This window comes from Bison bison, unplaced genomic scaffold, assembly GCF_000754665.1.
Source record: "Bison bison bison isolate TAMUID 2011002044 unplaced genomic scaffold, Bison_UMD1.0 scf7180017864341, whole genome shotgun sequence".
Classification (NCBI taxonomy): Eukaryota; Metazoa; Chordata; class Mammalia; order Artiodactyla; family Bovidae; genus Bison; species Bison bison.
Genome location: NW_011494913.1, coordinates 3,059,953 through 3,075,290, shown reverse-complemented (window position 1 = coordinate 3,075,290; position 15,338 = coordinate 3,059,953). Strand labels below are relative to the sequence as shown.

The 15,338-nt window shown below is 47.8% G+C and overlaps 1 protein-coding gene across 1 annotated transcript in view; it reads left to right on the top strand.

Annotated features, from left to right (window-relative positions):
- Positions 1 to 15,338, top strand: part of GRID1 (glutamate receptor, ionotropic, delta 1) — a 686,979-nt gene that overhangs the window by 464,226 nt on the left and 207,415 nt on the right. The window contains exons 7-8 of the mRNA XM_010854508.1: positions 4,596 to 4,757; positions 6,672 to 6,791. Coding sequence (XP_010852810.1) covers positions 4,596 to 4,757; positions 6,672 to 6,791 — 282 coding nt within the window. The remainder of the gene's footprint in view (positions 1 to 4,595; positions 4,758 to 6,671; positions 6,792 to 15,338) is intronic.

Here is a 15,338-nt window from a genome sequence, read left to right as displayed (position 1 = left end):
TATCTTAACTACTGGACCACAAGGGAAACCTCAGGGCTAGAACTTTAGATGACTTGTTCAACATCACCTTGCGAGTGAGAGTAAGAGGAGAGCCAATTCACCCGTACTTTGAGCATCTATCAAGCACATGCTATGTCTATGGGCTGCTGTCCCCGCTGAGGGTTCAGCAGTGGGCAGAGCTGGGCCAGGTCAAGCTAGGCCCCGGGCCAAGCTGCACAGTGGTAGAGTGAGAACTCTGCTGTGTGACACAGAAGAGGACCCCAGCGTGCATCTCTAAGGTGGCTCACCCAACCAGCCGGGCCCCCTACAGCTGCGTGTACACTTGGAAAGGAGGCCGTAGGCTCCCAGAAAAGCCTCAGGTTCCTCTTCCGGCTCTGGCTCTTGTCTGCCTCTGACTTTACTCCATCTGGCATCTCTGACCCAGCTCCAGGCCTTTTGCTGTGCATCCGGGTCTTTGCTCTGCCACGCCCTTGGCCCAGACATCCTGGCCTCTCTTTAGCTTGTTCAGTCAGCCCTCACCTGAAATGCTTCTGTAGTCTTTTCTCACTTTTGGGCTGCAGTGCTCTTAGGCTAGCCAGAGTCCTGGGCTCCCACTCTCAGAGGAATGAGGTGACAGTAGCTGCCTGTCTGTCTTTTGCTAGAGAACTCTGTGCTGGGCCTCACCTGAGACACGAGAGAGAGAGGCAAGGGCTCCTTCAGGCCATGCCCCCTTCTCTGAGCCTGCCACCTGTAGCACCAGCTGAGGCTGTTTGCTCCTCAAGACAAGCACTGAGTGAGAGTCAATGAAGCTGGGTGCCTCTGTCTCGCTAGATCTTTCCTTTTGACTCAGGGACCTGGCTTCACCAATCCGGGACATTAGCACACTGGTCTTCACCCGCCTACCCCAAGGAAAGCTTTCTGTTTGTCAGGATCTGGAGGGAGCCCCATGGAGAGGCAGCCTTTCTACTGTTCTTGATCTTTTTTCCCCTACAAGTTCCTTCTCCTGACAACCCTCCCTTGTATACCCACCAGTGAACCTAGCAGGTCACCTAAGTTAGAATGCTGAGGTTGGTGAGAAGACCATGGAGCCGTAGATGAGTACTGGAGTGTTAGCTTCTGCCCAAAGCAGGGAGAAGTATTGAGACAGCCCCTTGTAGGAGAAGGGGCAGGAGTGAGGAGAAGATGGAAGCAGCTCCAAGTGAGGCGCAAGAAGACATTCTGAGCAAACTATAAATGAGAAACGAATGTTTGTTTGAATAAAGCATGTCGCCTCTCAAGTCAAAGTTGGGGGCATAAAAATCTCTTTTTCCTGCTGTTTTCTACATTTTATCTTTTTGTGAACCAAGATCAATGTGTACATTCTTAGTACAGATCCATCCATCTGTTCACCTATCTATCCACCCATCTTCCCTGCCAACCTCCACATACCCATTCATCTATATGCATCCATCCATCAAACATACTTTAAGCACCACCCATGTACTTTGGTTGGTGTTGGGTTCTAGAGATAGTGGAAATACCAATACATAAACCTGGAAAAGAGCATTGCTCAAGCCTGTTCTTCTTTGGCCTTTCTGAGTCACATCCTGTTATTTTCCTCTTCGTGGCAGGCCTTTCTGCATTCATACATTTGTATTGGATAAATCACTTATGTAATTAAGTACCTTAATTTATTGTGACTAGAAGTGCTGGAGGGAAAGAAGGAAATTCCACTGGGTACCAGCCTGGGCCACTGCAGAAGAGTGGCCCTATGTGTGTGCGCGAAAGTGTGTGTATAGGCGGGGATGTGGGTTAAAGGGTCCTAGCTGGGTGAGTAGCGTCGGCTGTGAGTGGGTGGCTGGGAGGTCCATAAATGTCTTAAGAAGATAAAGCTTCACATCATCAAGGACTCTCAGCTTTGAGATATCCTTTAAAAAAAAAAAAAAAAGCAAGTAAAAAATAACACCAAGGCAACTCTAAGTGGCTTACATCCTCTTAGAACATTTCCATTATTGGTTTGTATTTCAGAGGGGCAGTAGACATGTCAGAATAATTTTGCAGTTGTAGGGACTCCTGAGAGATGGGGGCTGACAAAAGCAGGCAGTGGGTTAATATTTCTCATCAAGGCTGTGCTCCTAGGCATCAAGAGGGAGGAGATGGTGTTCTGTCCTGGTGTTTGCTTCAGGACGGGGGGTGGATTCTTGGACCTTTCTCTGCTGTCAAGTAAGCACCTGTGTAGTGCAAGGCCCCCCAGAAGGTCACCAGGCACTGACTTGCCTGCTTCCCTACAGCCTGAGGTTATATTTCGGTCAGCAGTTGGTTATAACAGGCACACTCATGCCATCCGCCATCTACTTCTTTTTTCACTTTATTTAGTTATTTATTCCGGCTGCCCTGGGTCTTTGTTGCTTTGCGTGGCTTTCTCTGGTTGCCTCGAGTCGGGCACGGGGGCTTCTCACTGCCGTGGCTTCTCTGGTTCTGGAGCATGTACTCTAGGCTCTTGGGCTTTAGTAATTTCGGTGTATGGGCTTAGTTGCTCCAAGGCATATGGGATCTTCCTGGACCAGGGATTAGACCTGTGTTCCCTGTACTGGCAGGCAGATTCTTAACCACTGGACCACCAGGGAAGTCTTTCCCCTCCTCCTTACACCTACAGGATGGACAGGTGCCAGGTATGCAGGCCTCTGTGCCATACATCCCTGTGCCCACTACAAGGCTGAGAGATGAGAGCAGATGGAACAGGGCAGTGCAGGAAGGTCAAGCACAGGGACATCCATGGAGGAAGGGGTCAGCTCTTCTCAGACATGTCATGGCAGCGGTGACCCTGGGAGGTTAGCATGAAATGGGGGAAGAGAGAAGAGGCATGATGGAGCAGGTGTATATGATGACCTGGATCAGCTCCCTTGGGCCACGTCTGACTGCAGTTGCAGAGGACAGTTCCCACACCCAGGTTCCTGTCTGGGCCTCTGCTTTGGGAGTATCCTGCCGAAGATGTGGGAAGAAGGGGATGGCAGGCTGAGAAGAAGGCTCAGAGGTGTTGGGAATGTGAGGGACATACTGGGGAGTGGCGGGGGACAGCAGGCATGATTCCCATAGCCCTAGGATCTCATTTGATCTTCCCAGGAGTCCGGTGAGGCCAACATATTCTCCTATTTATATCCAGTGATTTTGTTTTCCTGGAATATTTTTAGCAGACACCTTGCTGGTGAGGTGTGCAGAGAGCCATCCCCTTGACCCACTTTGGCTAATGGTTGTTTGTGCAACAGTTACCCCGAGGGGTCACAAATCTGACCCGGGATGGACGTTACCTTGTCACCTCCCTTCATGCTCCATGTCAACCCTTGGAGGAGCAGAGAGGGCTGGGGTAGGGTGATGATGCAGGGCTGACCTCCTCCCCACCGAGGGCTCCCGTGACCTCTGGAGTCCAGGCTCATGCACGTCAGGGTCATACTCATGGTCAGGAGGGTTCCCAGACCGGTTCTACCCCTGCCTCTCATTGCTGTGGGGCCACTCTGCTCACTGTTATTATGAATTCTCCCTCATTGCTGTGATCTCGAGAGTTCCGAGATGGGCTGTTTCTCCTCTAAGATCCAGCTGAACTGTGCACAGCTAAGCTGAGGAGTAGTTCTCACATGCTCACAGCAGCAACTTCCAAGTGCATCTCCTGGCTGGCAGGGACATCACTGCAGGGCAGGCTCCGTGACCTCTGGACCCTCACAGAAGCTGCCAGAGTCACTCAGGCCACCACAGCACCCTCGGTGGAGGTCCAGGGACCAGAGTGACCATTCTAAGGCACAGATCTGATTTCAGGCACAGATCCTGAATCCACCTACGTTTTTCCTCTTTAGCATGGCTCACAAGACTCTGCATGGCTCCATCCTTGACCCCTGCCTCCCTACTGTCCCTTTGATGCAGACATATTGAACTGTCTTTAGTCTCTCCAACTCAGGGGTTAGCAAACTGTGGCTCACTGTCTATATTCTAAGTAAAGTTTTATTGGCACAGCCTCTGTTTATGTATTGGTTTGGCCAAAAAGTTCATTTGGGTTTTTCTGACTCATTGCATAGGAATCACGGTATCATTTGTGACTGCTTTCCTACTAGAGTAGCATGGCTGAGCAGTTTCAAAGGAGACTATAAGGCCCACAAAGTGTAAAATCTTTACTGTCTCATCCTTTGCCAAAAATGCTGGTGGAACCTGCCCCATGTGGCCCAGCTTCCTTGCACCTTCATGCCTCTACTACTATGGTGCCCTCCTTACAATGCTCCCCACCATTTATCCTAATCCTCCTAGACCGAGCTTTCTGCCCATCCTTCCCTCCATCCTTTGTAATACCTGAGTGGGATGGCCCCTCCAGTCTTCCATAGAGCCGTGTCCAAGACTCAGTCATGGTTCTGATCACCCTGGTTCCACTGATACATGGATCCATCCCCACTTTAGTTCCTGAAGCAGGACCAGGTCTGATTCTACTGAAGACTCCAGCTGGGTGCTTGAATGGCCACCTGGAAGCCAGAGGATCATGGCCTAGCTGTCGGGCCTCACTTCTCAGTGTTGGCATCCGGGGTCACTCCAGCCCTCTACTGGTCTCTCCCCATCCCTGGGAATGTGCCAAATGCATTGCATGTCTGTCTTTGCAGATCTCCAACCTCTACCTGTATGACAGTGTCCTGATGCTGGCCAACGCCTTCCACAGGAAGCTGGAGGACCGGAAGTGGCACAGCATGGCAAGCCTCAACTGTATCCGCAAGTCCACCAAGCCGTGGAATGGAGGGAGGTCTATGCTAGACACAATCAAGAAGGTGTGTGCAAGGGGTAACCTCCTGGCCAAGGCAAAAGACAGGCCCCTCCGCACATCCCCACTCTCCGCCCCTTCTGGGGAGCTGAGCTGTTTCTGTGGTCAGCCAGCCAGGCCCCTCCCAGGCCTCTCCCCTGGCCACTCTTCCTGTCCCAGCATTTGAGGGCTGGTGAGCTGGGGTTCAGGAATATGTGTTATTTGTTGTTGTTCAGTTGCTAAGTCGTGTCTGACTCTGCGATCCCTTGGACTGCAGCACACCAGGCTTCCCTGTCCTCCTCTATCTCCTGGAGTTTGCTCACATTCATGTCCATTGAGTCCATTAATACTATGTCTTACCATGTCCATTTTATATAAGGTGATCAGACTTCAGAGAGGTTATGTAACTTGTCCAAGATCACAAGTAAGAAAAATAGTGAAGGAACCTGGCTCTCTCGTGTCTGCCAGATACCCACTGTGCAGGCTGCCACTGTCCCCAGGAGAGTTTGTCTCGGTTGGCAGTGTCAATGCAAGAGCACACTATGTATGTGTCCGTGTGCATGTGCGTGTGTCTGTCTGTGCACGCCTATGTGTGCATCAGCATACCTGTGACTTGGTGGATTCTGTGTCACACCTCAGCATGTAGGACATCTGTGTGTCCTATAGGCTTAGGTGTGACATTAAATCCATCAAAAGACTAGACTGACATGAACTGGGCAATCCACACAAGACTTGTTAGAATGAATGGGCTTTGAGAGGCTTCAAAAGGACATTTAGGGAAATCTATGGCACCCCACTCCAGTACTCTTGCCTGGAAAATCCCATGGATAGAGGAGCCTGGTAGGCTGCAGTCCATGGGATCGCTAAGAGTTGGACACGACTGAACGACTTCACTTTCACTTTTCACTTTTATGCATTGGAGAAGGAAATGGCAACCCACTCCAGTGTTCTTGCCTGGAGAATCCCAGGGGCAGGAGAGCCTGGTGGGCTGACGTCTATGGGGTCACACAGAGTCGGACACTAATGAAGTGACTTAGCAGCAGTATAGTGCCAGAAGTCTTAGTCACAATAAATTCTGCATCGTTTTGATAGCAGTGAATGTAGTCTGATACTGGTTTGAATCTGCTGAGCCAGGTCTGAGCAGGGGCCCCTCTGGGGCCAGCTCACTGTCTGGGACTCTCCCGACTCACAGTCTGTGGGAGATCAAGGCTGGCTGAGAACCCCTCACCCCAGGCTTGAAGGAAGAAGAGGGCTCAGCCCAGGCTCACTCAACCCCTTTGCCCCCTGCTCCTCCAGAGCCTCATGGAACTGCCAGAGAGAGGTTGAGGGCCAGTGGACCCCCCCATCTGGTCTGTACCAGACACCACACTTTGTACACATTTTCTCCTTTGGTCCCTGCAGGCTCTGTGATGTGGACTTAGTTAATTGCAGGCTGAAGCTGGGAGATGGGAGATGACTTGCCCAAGGTGGCAAAGCCAGGATTTGAGCTGGTTTTAATGTTCACACTCACTGTCCCGGCACTTCCCACCACATGCCTGAGATGGCTTTCGGTGACCTTGGCCTTCCTTGGCTCAGGCTAAGGTGAGCCCCTGGAGCTGGTTGCAGTGGGAGACTGTAAACTCCAGGAGGGTGGGGACGAAAGCTGTCTTTCTGTAATCTCAGGGCCGGCACGTGTGTGGCACAGAGCAGATGCTGTAATCATATCAACGGCATGAATGATGGGCAAAGCTGGGGAACGTTGCTTGTGAGCAATGGCCTAGGAAGTGCTGGTCCTGCTTGGAGGCCCCAGGACCGCTAGCCTCTCTGCTCTTACTGCAGCGTGTCCATTGCTGCCCAGACCGTGACTGTCTCCCTCTTGGCAACCACTTCCTTTTTCTTCCTTGCCTTTGGGATTCCATCCACGTTTGACTATCCTCCCATGGTTTTTCCTTCTCTCCTGCAGGGCCACATCACGGGCCTCACAGGCGTGATGGAGTTTCGGGAAGACAGCTCGAATCCCTACGTGCAGTTTGAGATCCTTGGCACGACCTACAGTGAGACCTTTGGTAAAGACATGAGGAAGGTAAGCCTCAGCGTGCCCACCTCTCTCTCCTCCTGCTGCCGCGTATTGGGCCTGTGTTCCGAGCTGATGGTGACCAGCACAGAAGTCCCCTCTCCAGTCTCTCTCTGCGGCTGCTGCTGTTGATGCTGGTGTTTATGGGGTGTGGTGGGGAGGAGGCTCCAAATTGATACCAATGCTGTCTGTGAGTGCAGCAGGGACCCCTGGTGCCAATGGGTCCTACTGCTTGGGCCTGAAGGACCCACCCTGTGGCCCTGGGTGAAACCAGAAAGGGTAATGCATTTTCCTGGAGTGGCTGAAATCATCCCAAATGCAAGAACAGGTGTGACTCTTACTGAGGCAAGAGGCAGAGGTTATGGCTAGAGAATATCTCCCAATCCAAGAGAGAGGCAAAGCCAAAAAATGGAAAATGAGCCCCATGGAGGGTGAGAAGCAGGCAGTGCTGGCCCCCATTGGAGACAGAAGTGAGAGACAGGTGAGCCACAGAGTTCATGGTGGGCTTTGGCTTGTTTTGACTTGGTGCTGAGGTGAGTGGCAAGCCTGAGGACCCCTTTCAGTGATACATCGTCTCATCCTTCTCCACATGGGGGGTGCATTTTCAGGGCTGAGGTCCGGCAAGGTGGCCTTTACCCAGAGTTGGAACTTCCAAGTTGAAAGGGAGGCCTGTGAAATCAAGATTCTAACAAGAAGTTGGGGCCAAGAGGTCAGTGTGGCAAGCTGGGGTTGGGGGTGGGGGGTGGAACAGTTATCCAGCAAGGGACCTCAGATGAGGTCCTTATGAGCCAGTGTGGGGCCAATGGTGGGGGTGCAGGGAAGGGCAGTTGCTGGCTGTTCAGTGATGCTCTCCCAGAAATGGCCTGCACAGGAGGACCACTCATTGGCTTGTTGGAGCCAGAGATGGGAGCACCCATGATGTAAAGGGGTCACAGGGCTCAGTATAATCAGGAAAGCATAAGCTGATTGGTATAGACTCAGGCAGAGGCTCCTGCAATCACACACACACACACACATGTTTCTATACATTTGAGAGGAAGACATATCTACTAATGACAGTCTCCTGGAGATGAAGGGCATGGTGAACTCTCAATACATGGGGTAAACCTCTGACAGAGAGCCCTCTAGCCTGGCCTCCAGCACGACTGGGGGCAACAGCGGGGCAGGAAGGGCTTACATGATGCTGGAGTCCTGAGAATCTGGGAAGGCATTCTCTAGTTGTCTCCTTGAGGACTCCATGGAAGGACACATCTGTGGAGTCATGGACAGTGTGAGAGCTAGAAAGCACGATGGGAACCCTCATCAGTTAGAATGTGGGGAGAAGGACTGGCTTGCTAGGGAGAAGCTGGGATGGCTGGGTGTCCATGTGAGATGTGCAGATGGGGGACTTTCAGCCCATTCAGTAGAAAGTAGAGTCATGAGTTGGTCAAATAATAGGAAGTTCAATAAGTGATTGTGAGGCAATGGTGACGATGACATGGGGGAGCTCAGAGGATTGTTTGTGCCATCAGAGAGGGGGCTGGTGACTGCGGTGTGAAGCCTTGGAAAGACAGAGTGTGGCCTGCACTGTCCAAGATGACCTGCGATGTCTGTTAGGGTTGCCCCAAGCCATGAGACTTGGTGGGTGGGAGCCTGGGGATGGATGGTCAGGGTTGGTCTGGATATTCATAGATAGCCACAACAGAAACTGGCTTGTGCTAGGACTCCTACCTGGCAAGGGGAAGCCAGGACCAGGGAGCCCTTTCAGTTACTCTGGTGTGAAAGGAGTTGCCTGCCTTGGTGACATTCATTTTTGCCATGGTCCTTGCCTTCATCCCCAGGTGTCCCTCTGAGCTCCTAGATAACCAGGCCCTGTCTGCTGGCTTCTTTGCTGGCCCCCATCCCCTTTTGGAGGGGCTTTCCAGATGGTGGTAGTGGTAAAGAACCCATCTGCCTAATGCAGGATACGTAAGAGATGCAGGTTCAATCCCTGGGTTGGGAAGATCCCCTGGCAGAGGGCATGGTAACCTATTCCAGTGTTCTTGCCTGTAGAGTCCCAAGGACAGAGGAGCCTGGTGAGCTACAATCTATGGTGCCGCTAAGAGTCAGGCACGACTAAAGAGGCTTAGTATGCATCCCTTTTCTTTTAGCTCAGCACTAACCCCAAGATCCCACCACTGGGTGGGAATGTTAGGAGTAGGGCTCCCTGCCTCGACTTAGGCAGCTGACTGGGGTCATGCTGGCCACTCCAGGTGTCTGAGAGAGGGAGAGATACTGTGTCTTCCACTTCCCATTTCAGGTGTCGGGGCCTTCCGTGTTGCCATGGCAACGCTCCTCCAGTACCCTGAAGCCAATGGGAGCTGGAATCTCTCGGTATGAGGAGCTGCGGAGCAGGAGGTCTGAATGTGATTGAGTTGGAAGGGAAGCTGATTTTCAAGTGGGCTTTATTTTTAAATGTATCCTTTTGTCATTTTAAAATCTGCCCTTAATAACTGCATATCCCCGTTGTTATCTGTCTGCCTGGCAGCTTATCTCTGTTAAGGAGAAGTTATCTGGGAAGCAGGGAATGGGATTTACCATAGCAAATGTTTGTTATTTAGGCCCAGGGTGCCTTAAAGCAAGGTCTGGGAGGTTTCAGGAGGAAGCGAGGAGGAAGCATGGGGACGAGTGGCACACGTCTAGGATAGCATTTAAAGGCAAGGCTGGGTGTCGTTCCTGGTGGGAGGTGGGGCTGGGAGGGATAGGCCTGGGAAAGCGGGGCAACCTGAACATAAAGTTTAGGGTGGGCAGCAGGTGAGAGGGGAAGGGTTCAGAGGCACACAAAGGCAGTACAGAGATGAGTGATCCTGATCGCAGAGGAGGTCCCCTCAACTGTATCTCTGTGGCCAGTAAGAGTGGATAGAGGACTGATGACCAGATGCGCTTATGGTGGGGAAGGGTCAGGGTTCCCTGAAAAGATATTATATATCTTAATATATGAATATATCACATCTTAGTATATGAATATATCATATATCCATCTATCTATATTGAAAAACAACAGCAGTAAACACACACACACACACACACAAACCAAGTCGTTTCTTTAAGATTTAAATCAAGAGGAACTGTTTAAATTAAGGAGCAAATGCATGTTTTCTTAAAGTAAATACCCTGCAGGGAACTCTCGGGAAGGGTGAGTCACCCAGACGTTTTAGATTAAGAGGCATCAAGAGACTGTACCTTACTTAGCCCGTTCAGAAGATGGAAGGAGTGGGTGATCGCCTTTCACGGCAGGGTGCCGGACAAATACTAATTAAATTATCTCATCCAGGAAGTGCGTTCTTGTTGAAGGAGTACGGTATGGCAAAATCAAAGGTCTATGTCACCCGCTCGCTGTGTAACTGCAGACAAAACATTAATTATCTTTGTGTTCTGCTTGGAGCTGTCTGGCATGGGTGATTACCAGGCAACCTGGCCAGGGCCAGGCTTTGTTGGAAAGTCACATCTAGCTCCCACAGGACTTGGCTTGACATTTGTCCTGGGGGTCGATGCTTGTTCCTACTGGAGCCTTACAAATATCTAGTTGGCTTTCTTTGTTCAGATGGAAATCTCCAAAGGAGGGTCCCCTGGAGCTGTCCATGCAAATGTCCTCAGCGCCTGAAGGGAGCTGGGATGGGATTAGTGAAGACCGCCTGTAGGAAAGTTTTCAAAGGTGGGGACAGGGAAAGCTGTTTAAAGCACAGGACAGAGGGAGCCTAGGAGGGACCACTGAGCACCTACTGTGGACAAAGATGCATCACACATGTGTTGTCTCCCTGAATTGGGGGCCTTTGTGACACTCCTGGCTCTGCTTCTCCTGAGCTTTGCAGCCACTTCCTTTTTTTGAACTTTCATTTTCTCAGATGAAAGGTACAGACAATAGGAACCTCCTGGGTGAATAGAGGGGTCAGTCCATGTAATGACCCTGATGCAGCAACGTGGCAGTGAGAACTCTACATCAGCTTCAGGTGACTGGAGTTTTAGACCTTCTCTGAGTATTCTATCCCGGATCCCACAAGAGCAGAGAGGCACAGAGAGGCCTGGCTTTCTGCCTGGAAGTACCCTGTATGGCAGCTCCTCTCTACTCCTGTGTACCAAAGCCTGAGGCCAGAGACAGTGCTCTGCATGGTAAGCAGTGCTCAGCTCCTCTTCCATGTCTGGGGAGAGATATCCACTTCTTATAAAGACCAAGAACTGAGAGGGAGCTGGGGGCTTTAGCTCTGATGAGATTTTGTTTTCAGGACCGTTTTGATGTAGCGAATGGAAGAAGGAAAACTTCTTCTCCAGAAGCATGGCTTGCTTGGAGTGTAACATGAGCTACAGCTTAGCAGAAACATTTTGTTCGTGGCGTGATTGCTGAGGATATCTGCCCTTCTCTGTCCTGAAGATTCTGTTGTGGGGAAATCATTCCGTTCCACTAATATGGGTCCCTGGTACAGTGAAAACTCTGGGAAAACTGCCAGCTTCCCGAAGGCCCTTTGAACCTCATTTCCCATGGGCACCATCCACCTAATTCACTAGCTCAGTGAAGGTTAGCCTGTCTCCTTGGGCAGGAGGGTGGGGAAGTGGGCGGAAAGCATCTGGAAAGACTGTGGGTTTGCTTTATGCATTGACATTCCAGGACAAAGGACACCCTGGTGTGATGAGAGAGAGAAAAGGGCTTTTTTTTTTTTTAAACTGCTTTCCATAGAGTAGAATTGAGTTAAAACCAAGAGACTAAGAAAGAATTTTTAGCTCAGTGGTTTTCCTGCTTTTCTCTAGTCCTAGAAAATCTGTTGCAGCAGTATCTTACTGCAACCCGAATATATTAGACAGTTGTGGAAGCAGACATGCAGTGGTTTGGAGTTCAGCTTCACATTAACAGTCTCTCTGGTCCCCAGCCTCTCCATGGTGTTCTGTGCAGCTCTGCTTGAGAAACTGAGGCCCAGAGCCTGGAAAAACTCAGTTAGGTGGTATCAACAAGCAGGTGGCTGTGCTGGGGCTGGAAGGCAAATTTCCTGGGGTGGGGGTTGGGAGATACGTGGCAAAAGCCTGGACCATCGTTTCTGGCCTTGGGATAATATACTTATGTGACTCCCCCACTCCCCCGAGCCCACTGTCCACTTCCTCCTCCTACTTCTGACCACCTGCCCTCCTCCCAGCCAGCACTAGGGCCTCATAGTCCCTTCCCGTTGATCTAGAGGCTGAAGTTCCACATGAAGTTCCACCAATGCCCTTGGCTCAGCTTCCCTGTTCCAGCAACTATCCAGGGAGATGGGAGGGCTTCATTTTCCTTTACTAGTTTAAGGCATTTTTCTGTCTTCTCTGTCAATTTTGATTCTTCATAAAAGCTGGCTTTGGACAGGAATCAAATGCCTCTCTTGATGTCGTGTCTCCGGGAGGGCCTTGTGGCTGCTGATAATTCACAAAGTAGTAATTGCTCATCGTGTAGTGATTGTCACACCGTAGGACCCCAGCCCTCCCTGGGCTTGGAAGTGCGTCATTAACATTCTTAGCCAGGTCTGCTGTGCGGTGTGGCAGTGTCCCACAGTCTCAGGGTTCAGGAGTTCTAAGCAGCGAGGCCAGGTGGAAAAGGCAGCAGCCAGCAGACAGGGGCATCCTGGTAATGAAGCAGGAGCTGCCTCTTAGAGCCCAGGTGGGATCCTTTACCCAGTGGCTCCTGAAGCCATGCAGTGGGTTCAGTAATGGGGAAGGGGTGGTGGGTGGCGGTGGGGCTGGGAGGATCCAGCTTGAGAATTGTTCAGTGTCTATGAAGCTGTTCAGATAGAGACTCCGACTGTGCACAGTGAGTTACAGAAGAGGAATAAGCTTCACCCTCCTCTTGGATTAGCATTCTTGCAGCGTGTTTCCCAAGTAAAATGTCAACCGTTCCAAACCCTTGTGCAGAACCACCTTTGATGGAGCTGAGAACCGAAACAAGCGCTGCGGCTGCTTCTGAGTAAAGGGAAAGATACAATTAAACATTTCATTTTAAGTGACATCACTTTGTTTTGGAGATATAGCATCGATACATGCTCATTTAGGGTAGAATGTTTAGAAAATACAGATAAATGAAAAGAGGAATATAAAAGTCAGCTATAATCTCTGAACCAAGAAATACTGTTAGCATTTCTGGTGCATTTTCCTTTTTTTTTTTTTCTTTTTTCCATCACCCTGTACATAGAGATAGAGATAGTAATATATATATTTATCAAATGGTTATTTATTGCACATAAATTTTATATCCTGACTTCTTCACTTAATGCTGTTTTGGGAGTATTTTCTCACTTCTTTATTCTTTACAACGATGATTTTTAATGGAAACACATTACTCAACTTACAGGGAGCCATCATTAATTTTATCTTCCCATATGATGAATCTTTAGGCATTTTCACCATATTCTTGTAGAATAGTGTTGTGACAAATATCCAAAATACATATACTTTTATTATAGCTATATTTCTTTAAATTTTTTTAGTAAGTAGAAGTTGAGTGAAGGATAATAATTTTAGGTTCTTGATGTTCTTGATACATATTTTAAAATTGATTATAGAAAGATTTAATAATTTAGACAAGCATCAGTAATATATGGAAGTCTCTGTTATATCCTATACTCAAAAATTGAATGATATATTAAAACATGCTTGCTAATTTGGTAACATTATGAAAAAATAATGTTACTACATTTGCATTTTAAGAGATTGTACATTAAAATGTAATCATTGGTCATATACATTTCATATTTTATAAGTTATACCTCAGGTCCTTTGCTTTTTTAATATCAAAATGAAATTTTTCTTGTTAACTCATATAACCTTTCTTTCATATGAGAATTGACAATTATTTATGTCAAAATTTTGTTCCCATATATTGTTTGCTTTTGAGTTAAGAGAATATTTTCACATAGGGACATTTAAAAATGTATGTGCTTGTATTTTTTAAGAAAGCCATACCCAGTTTGCAAAGTAGATACTATTAACCCATACTTTCTTCTACTATTTTTATGGTTCAGTTTTATTTCAGTGGAGTCTGCCGCATGGGATTGATTTGGGATAAATTATAGTGTTATGGTTCATCATACATTTTACATTTTTACATTTTTTAGTACTGGCTCCTTCTATCACTTATTCAGTAATCCTTTCTTTCCCCACAGACTAGGACATCATATTTATCCTATGCTTTACTAAATTTTACATGTTTCCTCAGTGGTTTTTTAAAAAAAATTCTTAGTCTCTTTTCTCTCTCTCTCTCTTTTTTCCTCTGCATAAATGTAATTCATCTTTGTATATTATTAGAATGTACTTGTCTGAAAGTAACAATGCTCACCTTGAGTGGATTAAACAGTAAGGGAGACATTATCTCACATGAAAAGAGGACCGGAGCTCCAGGGTTGGCCACTTCAGACATTCAGTGCCAAGATCAAAGGCTCTGGTTGTTTTCATCTTTCTCCTTGGCTGTCCACAGGGCAGAGTCTGAGCTTCCCTCATAGTTTTAGGATGGCCGTGGCAATTCCAACTTCCATGCCCAGAAAGACAGCTACACAGGGAAGAAGAGGGTATTCTCTTCTTTGTGTCTCCATTTTATAAATGAGAAGAGCTTTCCCAGCAGTTGGCCTTGGCTTCCTAATTCTTATAATGGTTCTTTTGCTTTTTGTTGCTGTGCTTGAAGTTTTCCACCTAGATGCGAATGTGACCTTGGCCAGTAATTCCTCTCTCAGTTGCTTGTATTTAACCTGTATTAGGATGTACTCTCTTCATGACATAGATAAGAAATTGCTCATTCTTTTGCCCTTGTATGGACAGAGCTCTTGAAAGTTGGAAAAAAATTAAAATTATCTGAGCTGGGAGTTGATGTTGGAGCTATTACTTTGATATCTTGAAACATTTCTTTTCTGCTTTCTGTATTTCTTTCAGTCATTTTTAGTAACCTGTTTTATAGAAAATCTTATAAAACACTGCCATTTTCAAATGTTTCATTAAAGCTTGATATAGTATTTGCAAATAACTTAAAAATACCTACCTGTTGAAATATATTTCTTTTCGTTGATTCTGTTGTGTTTTTGTGCTGCTGCTTTTATTTTATAATTAGACTAGATGGAATTTTTTTTACTGATTGCTTCAAAGAACTGGTTCTAATTTGTTTAATCAATTTTGTTGCATTTTATGTTACTCTAATTAACTTGTTTGTTTTTCCTTCTTGTCTCCCTACTGCCTACTATTCATTTTCATTGTTAATTTTTAAACTTATTATGTGAGGTGTTAGATAATTTATTTATATTCTTTCCAGTTTTGGAATGTTCTCTATTTATTTGAATATAGTTTTGACAGAATCCTAGTGGTTTTTCTCATGTAAACTGAGGTGTAACACTCGTACAGAAAAATGCCTAAATCATGAGTAAATCACAGTGAATTTTTAGAACACACCCATGCAATCAACACCTACAACAAGAAACAGAACATCACCAGTGCCCCCAGAGGGTTCCCTCGTGCCCCGTTCTGGTCATTACACTCAGCGGTGGAAACATCGACATCCAACACCCTTCAGTTTGTTGTTTCGTGTCCAGTTCTAATTGTTGC